Source organism: Bos taurus, chromosome 7, assembly GCF_002263795.3.
Source record: "Bos taurus isolate L1 Dominette 01449 registration number 42190680 breed Hereford chromosome 7, ARS-UCD2.0, whole genome shotgun sequence".
Taxonomy (NCBI): domain Eukaryota; kingdom Metazoa; phylum Chordata; class Mammalia; order Artiodactyla; family Bovidae; genus Bos; species Bos taurus.
The window spans coordinates 107,936,557-107,950,805 of NC_037334.1; the positions used below are offsets into that span (position 1 = coordinate 107,936,557).

At 36.2% G+C, this 14,249-nt stretch overlaps 1 protein-coding gene across 3 annotated transcripts in view; it reads left to right on the top strand.

Annotated features, from left to right (window-relative positions):
- Nucleotides 1-14,249, top strand: part of FER (FER tyrosine kinase) — a 457,173-nt gene that overhangs the window by 109,343 nt on the left and 333,581 nt on the right. For all 3 annotated transcript variants that reach the window (XM_024994406.2, XM_024994405.2, NM_001191336.3), the window contains 3 exons: nucleotides 5,734-5,917; nucleotides 8,013-8,150; nucleotides 8,773-8,892. In XM_024994406.2, coding sequence (XP_024850174.1) covers nucleotides 5,734-5,917; nucleotides 8,013-8,150; nucleotides 8,773-8,892 — 442 coding nt within the window. The remainder of the gene's footprint in view (nucleotides 1-5,733; nucleotides 5,918-8,012; nucleotides 8,151-8,772; nucleotides 8,893-14,249) is intronic.

Consider the following 14,249-nt stretch of genomic DNA (forward strand, 5'->3'; position numbering starts at 1 on the left):
TATTGAATTTTAAAATATCACTATTTTAGTTCTTTGAACAGTCTAAAACCTGTAATGCGTTTCAATAAATATTTCTTGATTGATACATAAAGTTTTGTTATACTAGTATGGATGCATCTCATATTTTTTAATACCTTACAGGAACATATAATCAAAAAGGTTGTTTTCCGCTGTCCGAATTCTGTCTTCTTTGTTATTAACTGTGCGTTTGACAGTTTTCTGCCATTTAATTTCCATCACAACCCAGTGGATTGAGAAGGGCAGACAATTTAACTCCCAGGATTAAAAATTAGAAGCTGAAATTTATATTAAATGACATGCTTGGATTGTACAGCTAATCAAAGGAGAAACCGAGATGAAAAGTGACTTCTTAACTTTGTTGTTGTCAGAACATCACTGAGTAAAATAGATAGCTTATTCATGGTTCCCACATAGATACTTGTTCCCACTTTAGCTTCCATGAGAAAAAAACACGTGCAGACGTTTGGGCCGAGTGACTTGTAAGTTAAGATGAATTCTTGTTCATGTTCCTCTTACTCAGAGTAATGAGTATTGTATAGTTGAGGAATGTTTTGAAAGAAAGGAAAAATGTAAGGTGATAAAACATTTATTTATCCACATCAAAGCAGAGACTACTTGCGGGCACTTTACTTTTGGAAAATAATCACTTCTCATTTGTTACCCAGAGGCTTTTCACCATAATATTTAACAAATGGTAAATGCTTCAGAGGTTTTTAATAAAAAATACTTGACTTTCTAGACTAACTTAATGACTAGTCTAGCCTGTCTCCTGTAAATGTCAAACATCCATAATTGAGTTTTGCTAGCTTCATAATATTGTTTGTGGCATGACATGTTGTCTACACACTCTGTTATTACAAACATTAAATGGATTTGTCAACAAGTGGAGGAAAAAGAATTGTGATTTAGTCTGTTTGTGAATTTTGTTATGTGGAGGAGGAAAAATTGGATGTTTTTCTCCCTGGTAATTGACACGTAGAATGAGTCCATGCCCTGCTTCAGTGCTGGTTGTCGTTAAAAAAAATAAAAGCATACATCACCAGAGGTGTGATTCTGTGTCTGTCATGAGAATTTATTTACTGTGTGTAGTCCACATTAATTTTAAGCTAAGGTATGGTTATTTAAAAGTTAGGAAAGTATAATGTTGATCTGAGATACCCTGAACTAAAATGCTGTGCAGCAGGAATCATGGTACATAGTTTTTTTGTAATATATTTTGTTAAGTGAATAGAATTTTAAAAAATTTAGTTATAACTGGTTTTCACACAGTATTACTATTTCTTGAATTTACTTAAATAGTCTCTTTGGAACCCTAAATATTTTTAAAAACAAGTCAAGTAAAAGTACACTAGACTCTCTTTTCAAATGACGGCATGTTTTTGATGCTTTTGAAACATTTGTGAATGTCTCCAAGGGAGGACGTACCAGGCGCATGCACACGTGTAGCCAAGTGCATGGTGTCTGTGAGCTTGGGGGACAGCAAGCTGCACAAGACGTTCCCCTGGTGTGTTTCAGTGTTAGACCCAGAGCTATTTTAAAAGAAATTTTCATCTTATGTATTATTATTATTATTTTAATATAATGGATTCTGCCTTGGATGTTTTCAAAGGCTTTTAACTGTTTTCTACATTTGCAGACGACTACTGGTAAGCTGTTCATAGACTTTGCTATGACAGCCTTCTTCACATTGTTGGTCGTACACTGTATCTGATAAACCGTGTCGTCACCCAGTCGTGTCCGACTCTTTATGACCGCATGGACTGTAGTCCACCAGGCTCCTCCGTCCATGGGATTTTCCAGGCAAGAGTACTGGAGTGGGTTGCCATTTCCTTCTCCAGGGATATCTGATAAAAAAAAAGAATTAGCTGGGAGGTTCTTAAGTTTTCTAATATTATTTTGGATTATAAAATCTTAGCCAAGTGTGGCATATTTCGTGAGTCATTTCTATACCAGCTAGAAAGACAGATGGGTCGTGTACAGCTTAGAAATCTGTGCAAATAGGAAGACAGATGGGTGGTTTAAATGGTTTAAATGTCTCCATGAAAATGTTTGTGTGAAAAGCTTAACTCCTGAAATTATACTAAAAATATCTAAGTAATTAATTGGGAGTAATAGAGTTTATACAAAGAAAGCAATATTTTTTAAGGAGGGGGAAAAATGTGGAATTCATTGAATTTGCTAGTTATAATTTGAAGCTTACAATAAAAATAAATAATTAGAATGCAGTTAGAATGCAGTTAGAATACAGTCCCCAAAGAGTGCTGCCTTGTTTTCTGATTATGGCCATGTGGACTCTAAAAGACTTCTTTATTACTTGGAGTTGATTTAACTGCCTAATTGTACGTGAAATTTTGACATATCTGTTGTCAGAATTTGTTGAATATCAAGCAAGAGCACCATAAATCTGCTTAAAAATGATGAAACCAAACCAAACCCAAACAGAACCAACTCTAAGAAAAGGACCTTAGAAAGGGCTGCTCTGGCAATTTCTGCAGCAAATTTTCATGGACTTTCACTGCAGCAGGTGTTCAGGCATTAGTGTGACTTAGCTCCCAGCTGAAAGATTTGTTCCTGTTTGATTGGGTATACAGTTTGGATCTCAGGTGACAGCTTCATATGGGAGTCTCTGCCTGAGTTGTGTGGGTTGGTAGAAAAGGGGATTGTTCTTTTAGAGGAAGGCTGCGGGACTGATCATAGATGTATCAATTGTACTGCCTTTTGGAGACTTTTTTGGAAATGTATTTCTGCAAGAAGGATGTTAAGTAGCAATGTTTATGGGCAAATTATTTTTACAGAGTATTCGATGAAGAAATGATTAAAGTAACTGAACCTGTAAGCAGATGTGTTCCTAAGAATGTTTAAAATCATTTGTGATTATTATTATTGAAGTGTCTTATTAATTGCTAAGTTAAAAAATTAGCCTTCATGTCATGCAAAGTAAGTTACAACCACTTTAGGAATTTATATTAACAGAGCACAAAAATATATTGGTTTCTGAATGAACATTTTTAAAAATTAAAAATTCAGATGATAGAATTTTTTAAAAAAAATCACAGCATCCTTCTCTTAATAAGGATAAGAAGTTTTAAATGAATTTCTTATTTCAGTTATATATTTAAAATTTTATATGATTATTTACTAGTTCGTGGCATATAATAATATGGACTTCCCTGGTGGCTTAGACGGTAAAGCGTCTGTCTACAACGCGGGAGACCTGGGTTCGATCCCTGGGTGGGGAAGATCCCCTGGAGAAGGGAATGGCAGTCCACTCCAGGACTGTGTGTGTTGCAATCAGAAAGTGAGAAAACCTACTTCTTTGATAGCTAGTGTTACCTTTTTCTGATCCCTTCAGATCAGAACTGAATTAATATATTTGCTCCTACTGTAGTATTAGGACCTCTTTCCAGTCAGCTATGAAAGGGCTTAGGAAAGACACTCTAGTGATTAAATTATTTTCTCATCAATGAGTTCTTTATGTTATAAAGTGAAATAGGTTATCCAGGGCAATATTTTATGAATAGTTTGGATAATTATTAAAATATCCTCATGTGCACGAACAAGCTAATGTCTGTAACTGGAGAAGTCAAGCCGCACTGCAGCTTCCCTGGAGGAGTCAGTGGTGGTTCTAGTGTTTGGAAACACTAGAATTTGTTGGTAATAGAGACATGCCAGTTTGCTGGAAGGATTTGTTCACTTTTTCACCAGCTGAATGTGGTTCCTTTTCTTCAGAATTAGCAGAGTGATGAGAAAGACAAAATTGTTCCAATTCTGTTGGTCTGCCTGAGGAAGTCTGATGCCTCCTCTCTTTGCAAAAACTCTGGGTTGTTCTCTGTTTTTGGCCCTGGGCTGGGGACTTTTTTTTTTTTAATTTTCACTTGAAAATATTTTTTTAATATATAAATTTATTTATTTTAACTGGAGGCTAATTACTTTACAATATTAGATTGGTTTTGCCATACATAAACATGAATCCGTCATGGGTATACACGTGTTCCCCATCCTGAACCCACCTCCCACCTTCCTCTCCATACCATCCCTCTGGGTCATCCAAGTGCACCAGCCCCAAGGATCCTGTATCCTGCATCGAACCTGGACTGGGGACTCGTTTCTTACATGATATTATACATGTTTCAATGCCATTCTCCCAAATCATCCCACCCTCTCCCTCTCCCACAGAGTCCAAAAGACTGTTCTATACATCTGTGTCTCTTTTGCTGTCTCGCATATAGGATTATCGTTACCATTTTTCTAAATTCCCTATATACGCATTAGTATACTGTATTGGTGTTTTTCTTTCTGGCTTACTTCACTCTGTATAATCGGCTCCAGTTTCATCTACCTCATTAGAACTGATTCAAATGTATTCTTTTTAATGGCTGAGTAATACTCCAATGTGTATATGTGCCACAGCTTTCTTATCCATTCATCTGCTGATGGACATCTAGGTTGCTTCCATGTCCTGGCTATTATAAACAGTGCTGCGATGAACATTGGGGTACACGTGTCTCTTTCAGTTCTGGTTTCCTCGGTGTGTATGCCCAGCAGTAGGATTGCTGTCTCCAACAGGAGATGCTTTTCAGACTCCTGTCTATAGGGAATACCCAAATGGGTGCTGAGTCTAAACAGAGTGGAAGCAGAGAAAAACCTCTTGCATCAAGAATTCTCAACATAAGATTTATTTTGGGGGAAGGATTCATTTGGTGAGCTCTCCTTGGATAGAGGGCAAAAACTTTTTATGAAGTCTAGATAATTGACAAGAAATATTTTTTCCGTTTGCTTCAAAAATTGAAGATCTGCTTAAAATTTTTATTTGTTTGTATCATCATTCATTTATATTGTCAACCTGTAAATATTTTCTGAATGATTTTAGTAAGGGAATCATAGAAATTTCTTATTACTTTGTCATCTTCTAGACTTGTTCTGTATCAAGTCTAAATTTCTCTACTTGATCTTCAAGTCATTCACAACCTAAAACTATCTGAGCTATGCAGCTTATTTCCTTCGTTTCCTCAAAACTTGCTATCTTTGAGCTATTGATTTGCTTGCCTATGTAACATTGCTTATTCTCTCCATGTTTTCACTCAATATTCCAAATCACCAGACCATGGGCTATTGTCAAAGACTCTGTTTTGCCAAATGCTGAATTCCCAATGTCTAGCACAGTTCCTGGTGATGAGCAGCTAATGATATTTATTGAATGAAACGAAGGAAGAAATGGAGAAAGAGAGTGAGGTGAAGGAACTATTATTGTCTCTCCTGTCTTTCTTTTACCTTTCCAGACTTGCCTTATCTTTTAAGGTCTGTTTTCTCCACAGTCTCCTCTGACTTCCCTGGTCTTGACTTACATCTCAAAAGTAGACCTTCAAATTTAACATTTTTACAAACTTTCTTGTTCTCTTGGCTATGTGTTTCACGTGCACTGTCATTCCATTTGGTGTAAGCTCCTTGAAGATGAGAAGGAGCGTATATCTGTACAGTTTTTCAAAAAAAATTGTATATTGACCTTTATTCATCAAACAGCTCCTGCAGGGTACACTGGCTTCAGAGCATCCTTTGTACAAAGTACTGACAAATAAACATGTGTTCAGTAGCCTTTTGATTATTCATAAAATGTGTGAGATAACATGAAGTAGTGGTAACTCAGTTTGCATATAGTGAAGATAGAACTTTTAAATTATCTCTTAACTTTATTCAACTTTTTTTTTTTTTCAGGGAAAGAAACTGAAAAGGCTAAGGAACGTTACGACAAAGCCACAATGAAACTCCATATGTTGCATAATCAGTATGTTTTGGCACTGAAGGGGGCACAGCTTCATCAGAATCAGTATTATGACACTACGCTTCCTCTGCTTCTCGATTCCTTACAAAAGATGCAAGAAGAAATGATAAAAGCACTGTAAGCTGCATTTCCCATTTGATATAAACGTCCTTCCTGAAGTGATTGTAGCATTGCTTTTTCCTCCTAGTTAAAAGTTTTGTATAAAATTTGTCTTTGTTTTGTAAGCTGTGTCACTGGACTAGCTCAGAGGGTGTTTCAAACCTTTTCTCCCTTGGTCCTTCTTGATTTTCCTGTCTGGTATCCCTTCATCTTATGCTCACTCACTCTTCTTTTTGTATATTTTTGTTTTGCTCCAGTTAGCTGGAAATTTAAATGAAAAAAAAAAAATCATTGTTTTGATAAGCATTAAGAAGTGGATGGAGAAGGAAATGGCATATCTATCTGTAGACCACTGAATGTTTAAGTTTCAAGCATCTGATAAGCCCAAAGGAAATTATTTATTTATTCATTTATTTGCCTGCTTCTAGTTGTATGAGATTACAGTGAACACATGTTTATTGGAATTGTCTGTATGCAAAGCACACTGGTGCTTGGGGATGTAGAGATGAGTAGGGCACAGTTTTTGCCTTCAGGGAACTAACAGTGTTGGTTAGTAATTCACATGCATACATGTTTACCATACATATCAATTCCGTACACCACCCTCTGGTAGACTTCATCTCATTATTAATGCTGGTGAGTCCCCATTTTTCCAGTAAAGGATAAAGTGATTTTAGTCAACTTGAATATGTCAGCGTTTAAGGGTATTGATAAGATAGTGAGATGCCTACTTAAAATATTTAATTAGTTACGTCTTCTTTAAATTACATATTATTGACTTACAAATTTATATTTCCTTTCCTACTTTCATTTTATGAATCAATGTTTTCTCAAACTCCCCATATGAATGTTCAGTAACAGTATCTTTACCATCATGAGAACATCCTTTAGAGACATTTAATAATTTCACAAGTGTATTATCTTTACTGTCTAGTAAATTTTTTTAGATCTAGCATTTAAAAATATAATATCACTAAAATTAAATCCTTTGTCACACTCATTCATATAACATTAGGAGACTTCTTTTTTCCCCCAATTTGTCTTAAAGATGAGTGTTAGCATAATAACCACTTACTGTATTGCTTTATAAGAATTATCTAGAGAGGCTCTTTTGCATTCATATCATCCAGTACGTCCAGCTGTGAGGCTCCAAGGATATTTACTAAATCTGAATTAAATTTTTCTACCTAGCTCTTTTCTTTCAATTGTATCTATCGGGTGATTTCTGTAATCATTCAAAATTAGCATTGCCTGAAGCAGTTTGAATTTAATTTTTTTGTTTTTTTACCCAAATAGTATTTCACTATTCAAAATAAAGTAAAAGAATTCTTCAAAATAAGAGAGATTTTGTAAGGATTCCTTTTTGTGACTGAAGATTTTGGAAAAGAAAATCAGAGTCTTATATTTATTTGGGTACATGCAGGATAAACATGTCTGTCCACACTTTTTAAGGCTACTAAATGAGCAGTTGTGTATTTTTATAGCATAGCATTATCAAGTTGAGGATTAGGGTCTTTGCAACAGAATAGTTTTCTTTTTGCACTTATTACATTAGGGTAATAACTGTTACGATCATTTTTGCTACTGACTGGTGGTCAGAAGAGATTGAAAAGTCACTGGAGATATAAGCCAGATAAACTCTGAGTATAATATGGAAAAGAACAGAGACTGAGGAGCAAGAGAAGACCCAGGAGGTAGGGCTTGTGAGGAAGCCGCACACAGTGAAAGTAACATTCTGGACACAGGATCTGACCCACAGGTCATGTGACGGGATCAGCCTGTCTGTGGTACTGTTTACAAGTAGAAAGTGATCAGTTCAGGCTTACATTTTTGTATGTTAGATAGATGTTGAAAAATGTAATGTTGTAGATCATTTGCAATTATTCTGTTCTATCAAATGTAAATTGTTAATGCATACATTTTTATACTCCGTTTACTTCACTATCCAGGTAAAGGAAATAAGGTGGTGCATGGAGCCACCGTCTGTAAAAACTGGCATTACATTTCTTTTTTATCGTTCTCTTTTTATTGTTCTATCGTTCTAAATCCTTTTTGGGCCTGTGTTTCCCTGATAAAACTTTAAAATGCTGTAAAACTTTCTTCTTCTTTTCAGAAAAGGTATATTTGATGAATACAGCCAGATAACTAGTCTTGTTACAGAGGAAATAGTGAACGTTCATAAAGAGATTCAAATGTCGGTTGAACAGATAGACCCTAGCACAGAATACAACAATTTCATAGATGTTCATAGGTATGTATAGATACTTTCATTCTTCTTTCAGTATTTTTGACAGTATTATTTTTTGCCATGTGTTATTTAATGAATTAAAATAAGAAATATTGACGAACTTTGTTAGGACATAGGCTGTTTCATATTAGTCTGTTTTTAATTATTTTCAAAGTCCTTTCTCAGTGATTATAACTTTTGATATTTAATTTATATAATGATCTTTAAAAGTTTTTCAGTTGTTACTACATCATTGCTTAAACCCATATTTAATTCATGAAGTAATATTTTCTTTTTAACAATTATGTAATAATAATAAACCTATTGTTTTCTGTTTGTGTTAAATTTTACAGTGATACTACATTTATTATGTTTTCATGTATGCATCATCTTATTTTAAATTAATTATCATCAAAGAAGAAATAAAGCAGATTAATATCTGTATTCTACAAATGAGGAAACTAAGCTGAAATTACTTGACTAGATCTTTGAGGCCTAAGGTTTAGTTTGATTTATACTATTTATTTTTGCTCTACTTTCTTAACATAATTTTAAATAAGAACAAATATTCTGCCTTTAGTGTATACTAAGACATATTATGATAGGATATTCGTATTGATCAAAATTGTTTGGCATGCTTTACTAGAACAACGGCTGCTAAGGAGCAAGAAATTGAGTTTGATACGTCCTTACTAGAAGAAAATGAAAATCTACAGGCAAATGAGATTATGTGGAATAATTTAACAGCAGAAAGTTTGCAAGTAATGTAAGTATTTATAAAATCTGAAGCTTAAATATTAGTGTTACTATTTATAGTTTAACTTTATCAGATTAAAATTCCAATTTTTGTTTTCTTGAAAGTAATGAAAAGTAATTAAAAATGAACTGCTTTTTGTTTGGTCAAAGTAAAATGTTGTGAGAAATATGTTAACTTTACCTATTATCATCACTAATTTTGGTAATTCTGAGAATAAAAATTCTGTGTGATGTTACATTCATTAGCCCAATTATTAATGACATAAGAATATTAGAATAACGTTTTATTTTTTCCAAAATTTATATAATTTTTTTAACCCCATTTCATGCTTTAAATGGCAGAGATATTTGGAAATGAGGACAATGAGTATTAGAGATAAAAAGAGACTTACAGATGTCAAAAGCGTTTATTATAAAAATTTGACTTTTCAGTTTTCTCTTTAAGCAGAAATGTCTTCTGTTATAGATTGTTATAACACTTATAGACTATTATAACTGTTATAGACTATCATTTGGCCTTGGAGTACAGAATGAAGTGGGGCAAAGGCTAATAAGACTTTTGCCAAGAGAACGCACTGGTCATAGTAAACACCCTCTTCCAACAACACGAGAGAAGACTCTATACATGGACATTACCCGATGGTCACCGAAATCAGATTGATTATATCCTTTGCAGCTAAAGATGGAGAAACTATACAGTCAGCAAAAACAAGACTGGAAGCTGACTGTGGCTCAGATCATGAATTCTGTATTGCCAAATTCAGACTTAAATTGAAGAAAGTAGGGAAAACCATGAGACCATTCAGGTATAACCTAAGTCAAATCCCTTACGATTTAACAGTGGAAGTGACAAATAGATTCAGCGGATTAGATCTGATAGAGTGCATGAATAACTATGGACGGGGATTCGTGACCTTGTACAGGAGCCAGGGATCAAGACCATCTCCAAGAAAAAGAAATGCAAAAAGGCAAAATAGTTGTCTGAGGAGGCCTTACAAATAGCTGTGAAAAGAAGAGAAGCTAAAGGCAAAGCAGAAGGGAAAGATATATCCATTTGAATGCAGAGTTCCAAAGAATAGCAAGAAGAGATAAAAAAGCCTTCCTCAGTGCCCAGTGCAGAGAAATAGAGGAAAACAATAGAATGGGTAAGTCAAGAGATCTCTTCAAGAAAATTAGAGATACCAAGGGAACATTTCATGCAAAGATGGGCTCAATAAACGAAAGAAATGGTATGGACCTAACAGAAGCAGAAGATATTAAGAAGAGGTGGCAATAATACACAGAAGAACTGTACAAAAAAGATCTTCATGATCCAAATAATCACAATGATGTGATCACTGACCTAGAGCCAGACATCCTGGAATGTAAAGTCAAGTCGGCCTTAGGAAGCATCATGATGAACAAAGCTAGTGGAGGTGATGGAATCCCAGTTGAGCTATTCCAAATCCTGAAAGATGATGCTGTGAAAGTGCTGCACTCAATATGCCAGCAAATTTGGAAAAGTCAGCAGTGGCCACAGGACTGGAAAAGGTCAGTTTTCATTCCGATCCCAAAGAAAGGCAATGCCAAAGAATGCTCAAACTACCGCACAATTGCACTCATCTCACACAATAGTAAAGTAATGCTCAAAATTCTCCAAGCCAGGCTTTAGCAATATGTGAACTGTGAACTTCCTGATGTTCAAGCTGGTTTTAGAAAAGGCAGAGGAACCAGAGATCAAATTGCCAACATCTGCTGGGTCATGGAAAAAGCAAGAGAGTTCCAGAAAAACATCTATTTCTGCTTTATTGACTACGCCAAAGCCTTTGACTGTGTGGATCACAATAAATTGTGGAAAATTCTGAAAGAGATGGGAATACCAGACCACCTGACCTGCCTCTTAAGAAACCTGTATGCAGGTCAGGAAGCAACAATTAGAACTGGACATGGAACAACAGACTGGTTCCAATTTGGGAAAGGAGTACGTAAAGGCTGTATGTTGTCAACCTGCTTATTTAACTTTTATGCAGAGTGCATCATGAGAAACACTGGGCTGGATGAAGCACAAGCTGGAATCAAGATTGCTGGGAGAAATATCAATAACCTCAGATATGCAGATGACACCACCCTTATGGCAGAAAGTGAAGAGGAACTAAAGAGCCTCTTGATGAAAGTGAAAGAGGAGAGTGAAAACGTTGGCTTAAAACTCAACATTTTGAAAACTAAGAACATGGCATCTGGTCCCATCACTTCATGGCAAATAGATGGGGAAACAATGGAAACAGTGTCAGACTTTATTTTTCTGGGCTCCAAAATTACTGCAGATGGTGACTGCAGCCATGAAATTAATAGATGCTTGCTCCTTGGAAGAAAAGTTATGACCAACCTAGACAGCATATTAAAAGCAGGGACATTACTGTGTCCGTCTAGTCAAGGCTATGGTTTTTCCTGTGGTCATGTATGGATGTGAGAGTTGGACTGTGAAGAAAGCTGAGTGCTGAAGAATTGATGCTTTTGAACTGTGGTGTTGGAGAAGACTCTTGAGAGTCCCTTGGACTGCAAGGAGATCCAACCAGTCCATCCTAAAGGAGATCAGTCCTGGGTGTTCATTGGAGGGACTCATGTTGAAGCTGAACCTTTAGTACTTTGGCCACCTGATGTGAAGAGCTGACTCATTGGAAAAGACCCTGATGCTGGGAAGGATTGAAGGCGGGAAGAAAAGGGGATGACAGTGGATGAGATGGTTGGATGGCATCACTGACTCAGTGGACTTGAGTTTGAGTAGGCTCCGGGAGTTGGTGATGGACAGGGAGGCCTGGTGTGCCGCAATCCATCGGGTTAAAGTCGCAAAGAGTTAGACGTGACTGAGTGACTGAACTGAACTTACAGACTATTATATCAGTTTCTTTTCCACTTTTTGTTACTACTGCATAAAATTTTAAAAGGGTTTTGAGAAATCTTAATTTTTTTTTGTTTTCAAACATTAGAAAACATAATTAAGGCATTCTTCTTTTAAAGTAAATTTAGGACTTCCCTGGTGGCTTCTTGTAAAGAATCTGCCTGCCAATGCAGGAGACATGGGTTCAATTACTGGGTCAGAAAGATCCCGTTGAAAAGGAAATGGCAGTCTACTCCTTTATTCTTGCCTGGAAAATCCCATGGACAAAGAAGCCTGGCAGGCTTTAGTCCATGGGGTTGCGAAGAGTCAGACATGACTTGGTGACTGAACAACAGCAACAACAAAGATATTGAAGCTGTCTCCTGGTTTTTTTCAGGAATGACAGAAAGAAACTAAAATTTGTTGGTAAGTGTTGTATGTACCTATCCCTGTGTGAAAAATACAGCTGGACGTTTTCTCCGTTTCTCTTCAGTTTTGCACATGTTATATCATCTGACTTAATGAAATTTTATCTCAAAAGATTCAGCAAAAACCCCCTATGTAATATAATCAAAGAGTCTCTCTTCTACTGTTGAGTAATGTAGCATTTACAAATAATTAACTATGTGGTAGTGTCCTGGGACTAGCTCTAGGTAAGGGTTAACGTCTTTCAAGTTGCTCAGACGGGGTTGAAGAAACTACCAAGTACTTGTTGAGTTACCTTGTTCAAGCTGAAGGCTTAACAGTTACGGTGGACTGACCATCGACGAGAGGAATGGTGCATTGGGTGTATCCTGCACTAGTGGGTCTTTCCAAGAAGGCGTGATATGATTCTTGAAGAATCTGTTCTTCCAGGTTTGATACCCTTCACAGGAGACTCACTTTGACTTTGTGTTACGGTGCCAGCTATCTCTAAATCAGCGGTTCTCACCTGGGCAGTTCTTCTCAAGGGACATTTGACAATGTCTGAGACATTTTCATTTATCAGATGGTAAGGTAGAGACCATGCATGCTGCTAATCATCCTACAGTTCACAGGACAGCCTCCTGCAGCAAGGAGTTTTCTGGCAAAAATGTCAGTAATGCTGAGGTTGAGGAACTGTGCTTGTGACAATAGAGTTGACTGCATGTCATGAAATGGATGGTAGAGTTTCTCAATTCTTGTGCAGTAATAAATTCCATGCCTTAATTCCTGAGCTGCTTGGTGAAGGAACATGATATAAATTACTCTTGTTTTTTTAAACCATAATATTGCCCCATCAAGATATATTTACTGTGTGTCTAAGGTTGCAAGGTTTAATACTCTCAAGGAGTTTAGGCTATAATTGATCAATTTATTTTAATACACCAAGAAAGGATGAGCATATAGACATTGGAGTGTTATGTGGTAAAACTAAAAATTGCTAACTGTTATAAGCATATATAAGGTAAGAGATTTTGTGGCCAAAGAAGAATTTGTTATATTGCTTTTTAGGGTATAATTAGAGCTAAAGCTAGTTATACTCATAAAGCATTATTTCTTAATTATGGTGATGAAGCAGTGAATAAAAATTCAATAAATTAGAGATAATAAGTCTTTGATAATGTGATGGAAGATTTAATTGCTTACATCTTACTGAGGTAAAGCTTTAGCTACATTTCAATAAACAGTGTCTAAATTCAGGTTATGAGCTTAGGATTAGACTATCCTCAAGAAGTTTATTCCAAGAATGAGTTATTCAGTGTATCTCTAGGCACTGTTAAAATAATTCAATTCCATTAAAAAATATATATGAATGTATATGTGTGTATATATGTATATATTGTAATGTAATACAAGATGAAAGAATTATTAAGGATTTACTGAGCATGGCCCTGCCAATTGGAACAAGACCCAGTTTCCCCCTCAGTCAGTCTCTCCCATCAGGAAGCTTCCATAAGCCTCTTATCCTTCTTCATCAGAGGGCAGACAGACTGAAAACCACAACCACAAAAAACTAACCAATCTATTCACATTGACCACAGCCTTGTCTAGCTCAATGAAACTATGACCATGCCGTGTAGGGCCACCCATGACAGATGGGTCGTGTGGAGAGTTCTGACAAAATGTGGTCCACTGGAGAAGGGACTGGCAAGCTACTTCAGTATTCTTACCTTGAGAACCCCATGAACAGTATGAAAAGGCAAAAAGATAGGACACTGAAAGATGAGCATGCCAGGTCGGTTGCTACTGGAGATCAGTGGAGAAATAACTCCAGACAGAATGAAGAGACAGAGCCAAAGCAAAAACAACACCCAGCTGTGGATGTGACTGGTGATGGGAGTAACGTCCAGTGCTGTAAAGCAGTATTGCATAGGAACCTGGGATGTTAGGTGCATGAATCAAGGCAAATTGGAAGTGGTCAAACAGGAGCTGGTAAGAGTGAACATCAACACTCTAGGACTCAGCGAACTAAAATGGACTGGAATGGGTGAATTTAACTCAGATGACCATTTATATCTACTACTGTGGGCAAGAATCCCTTAGGAGGA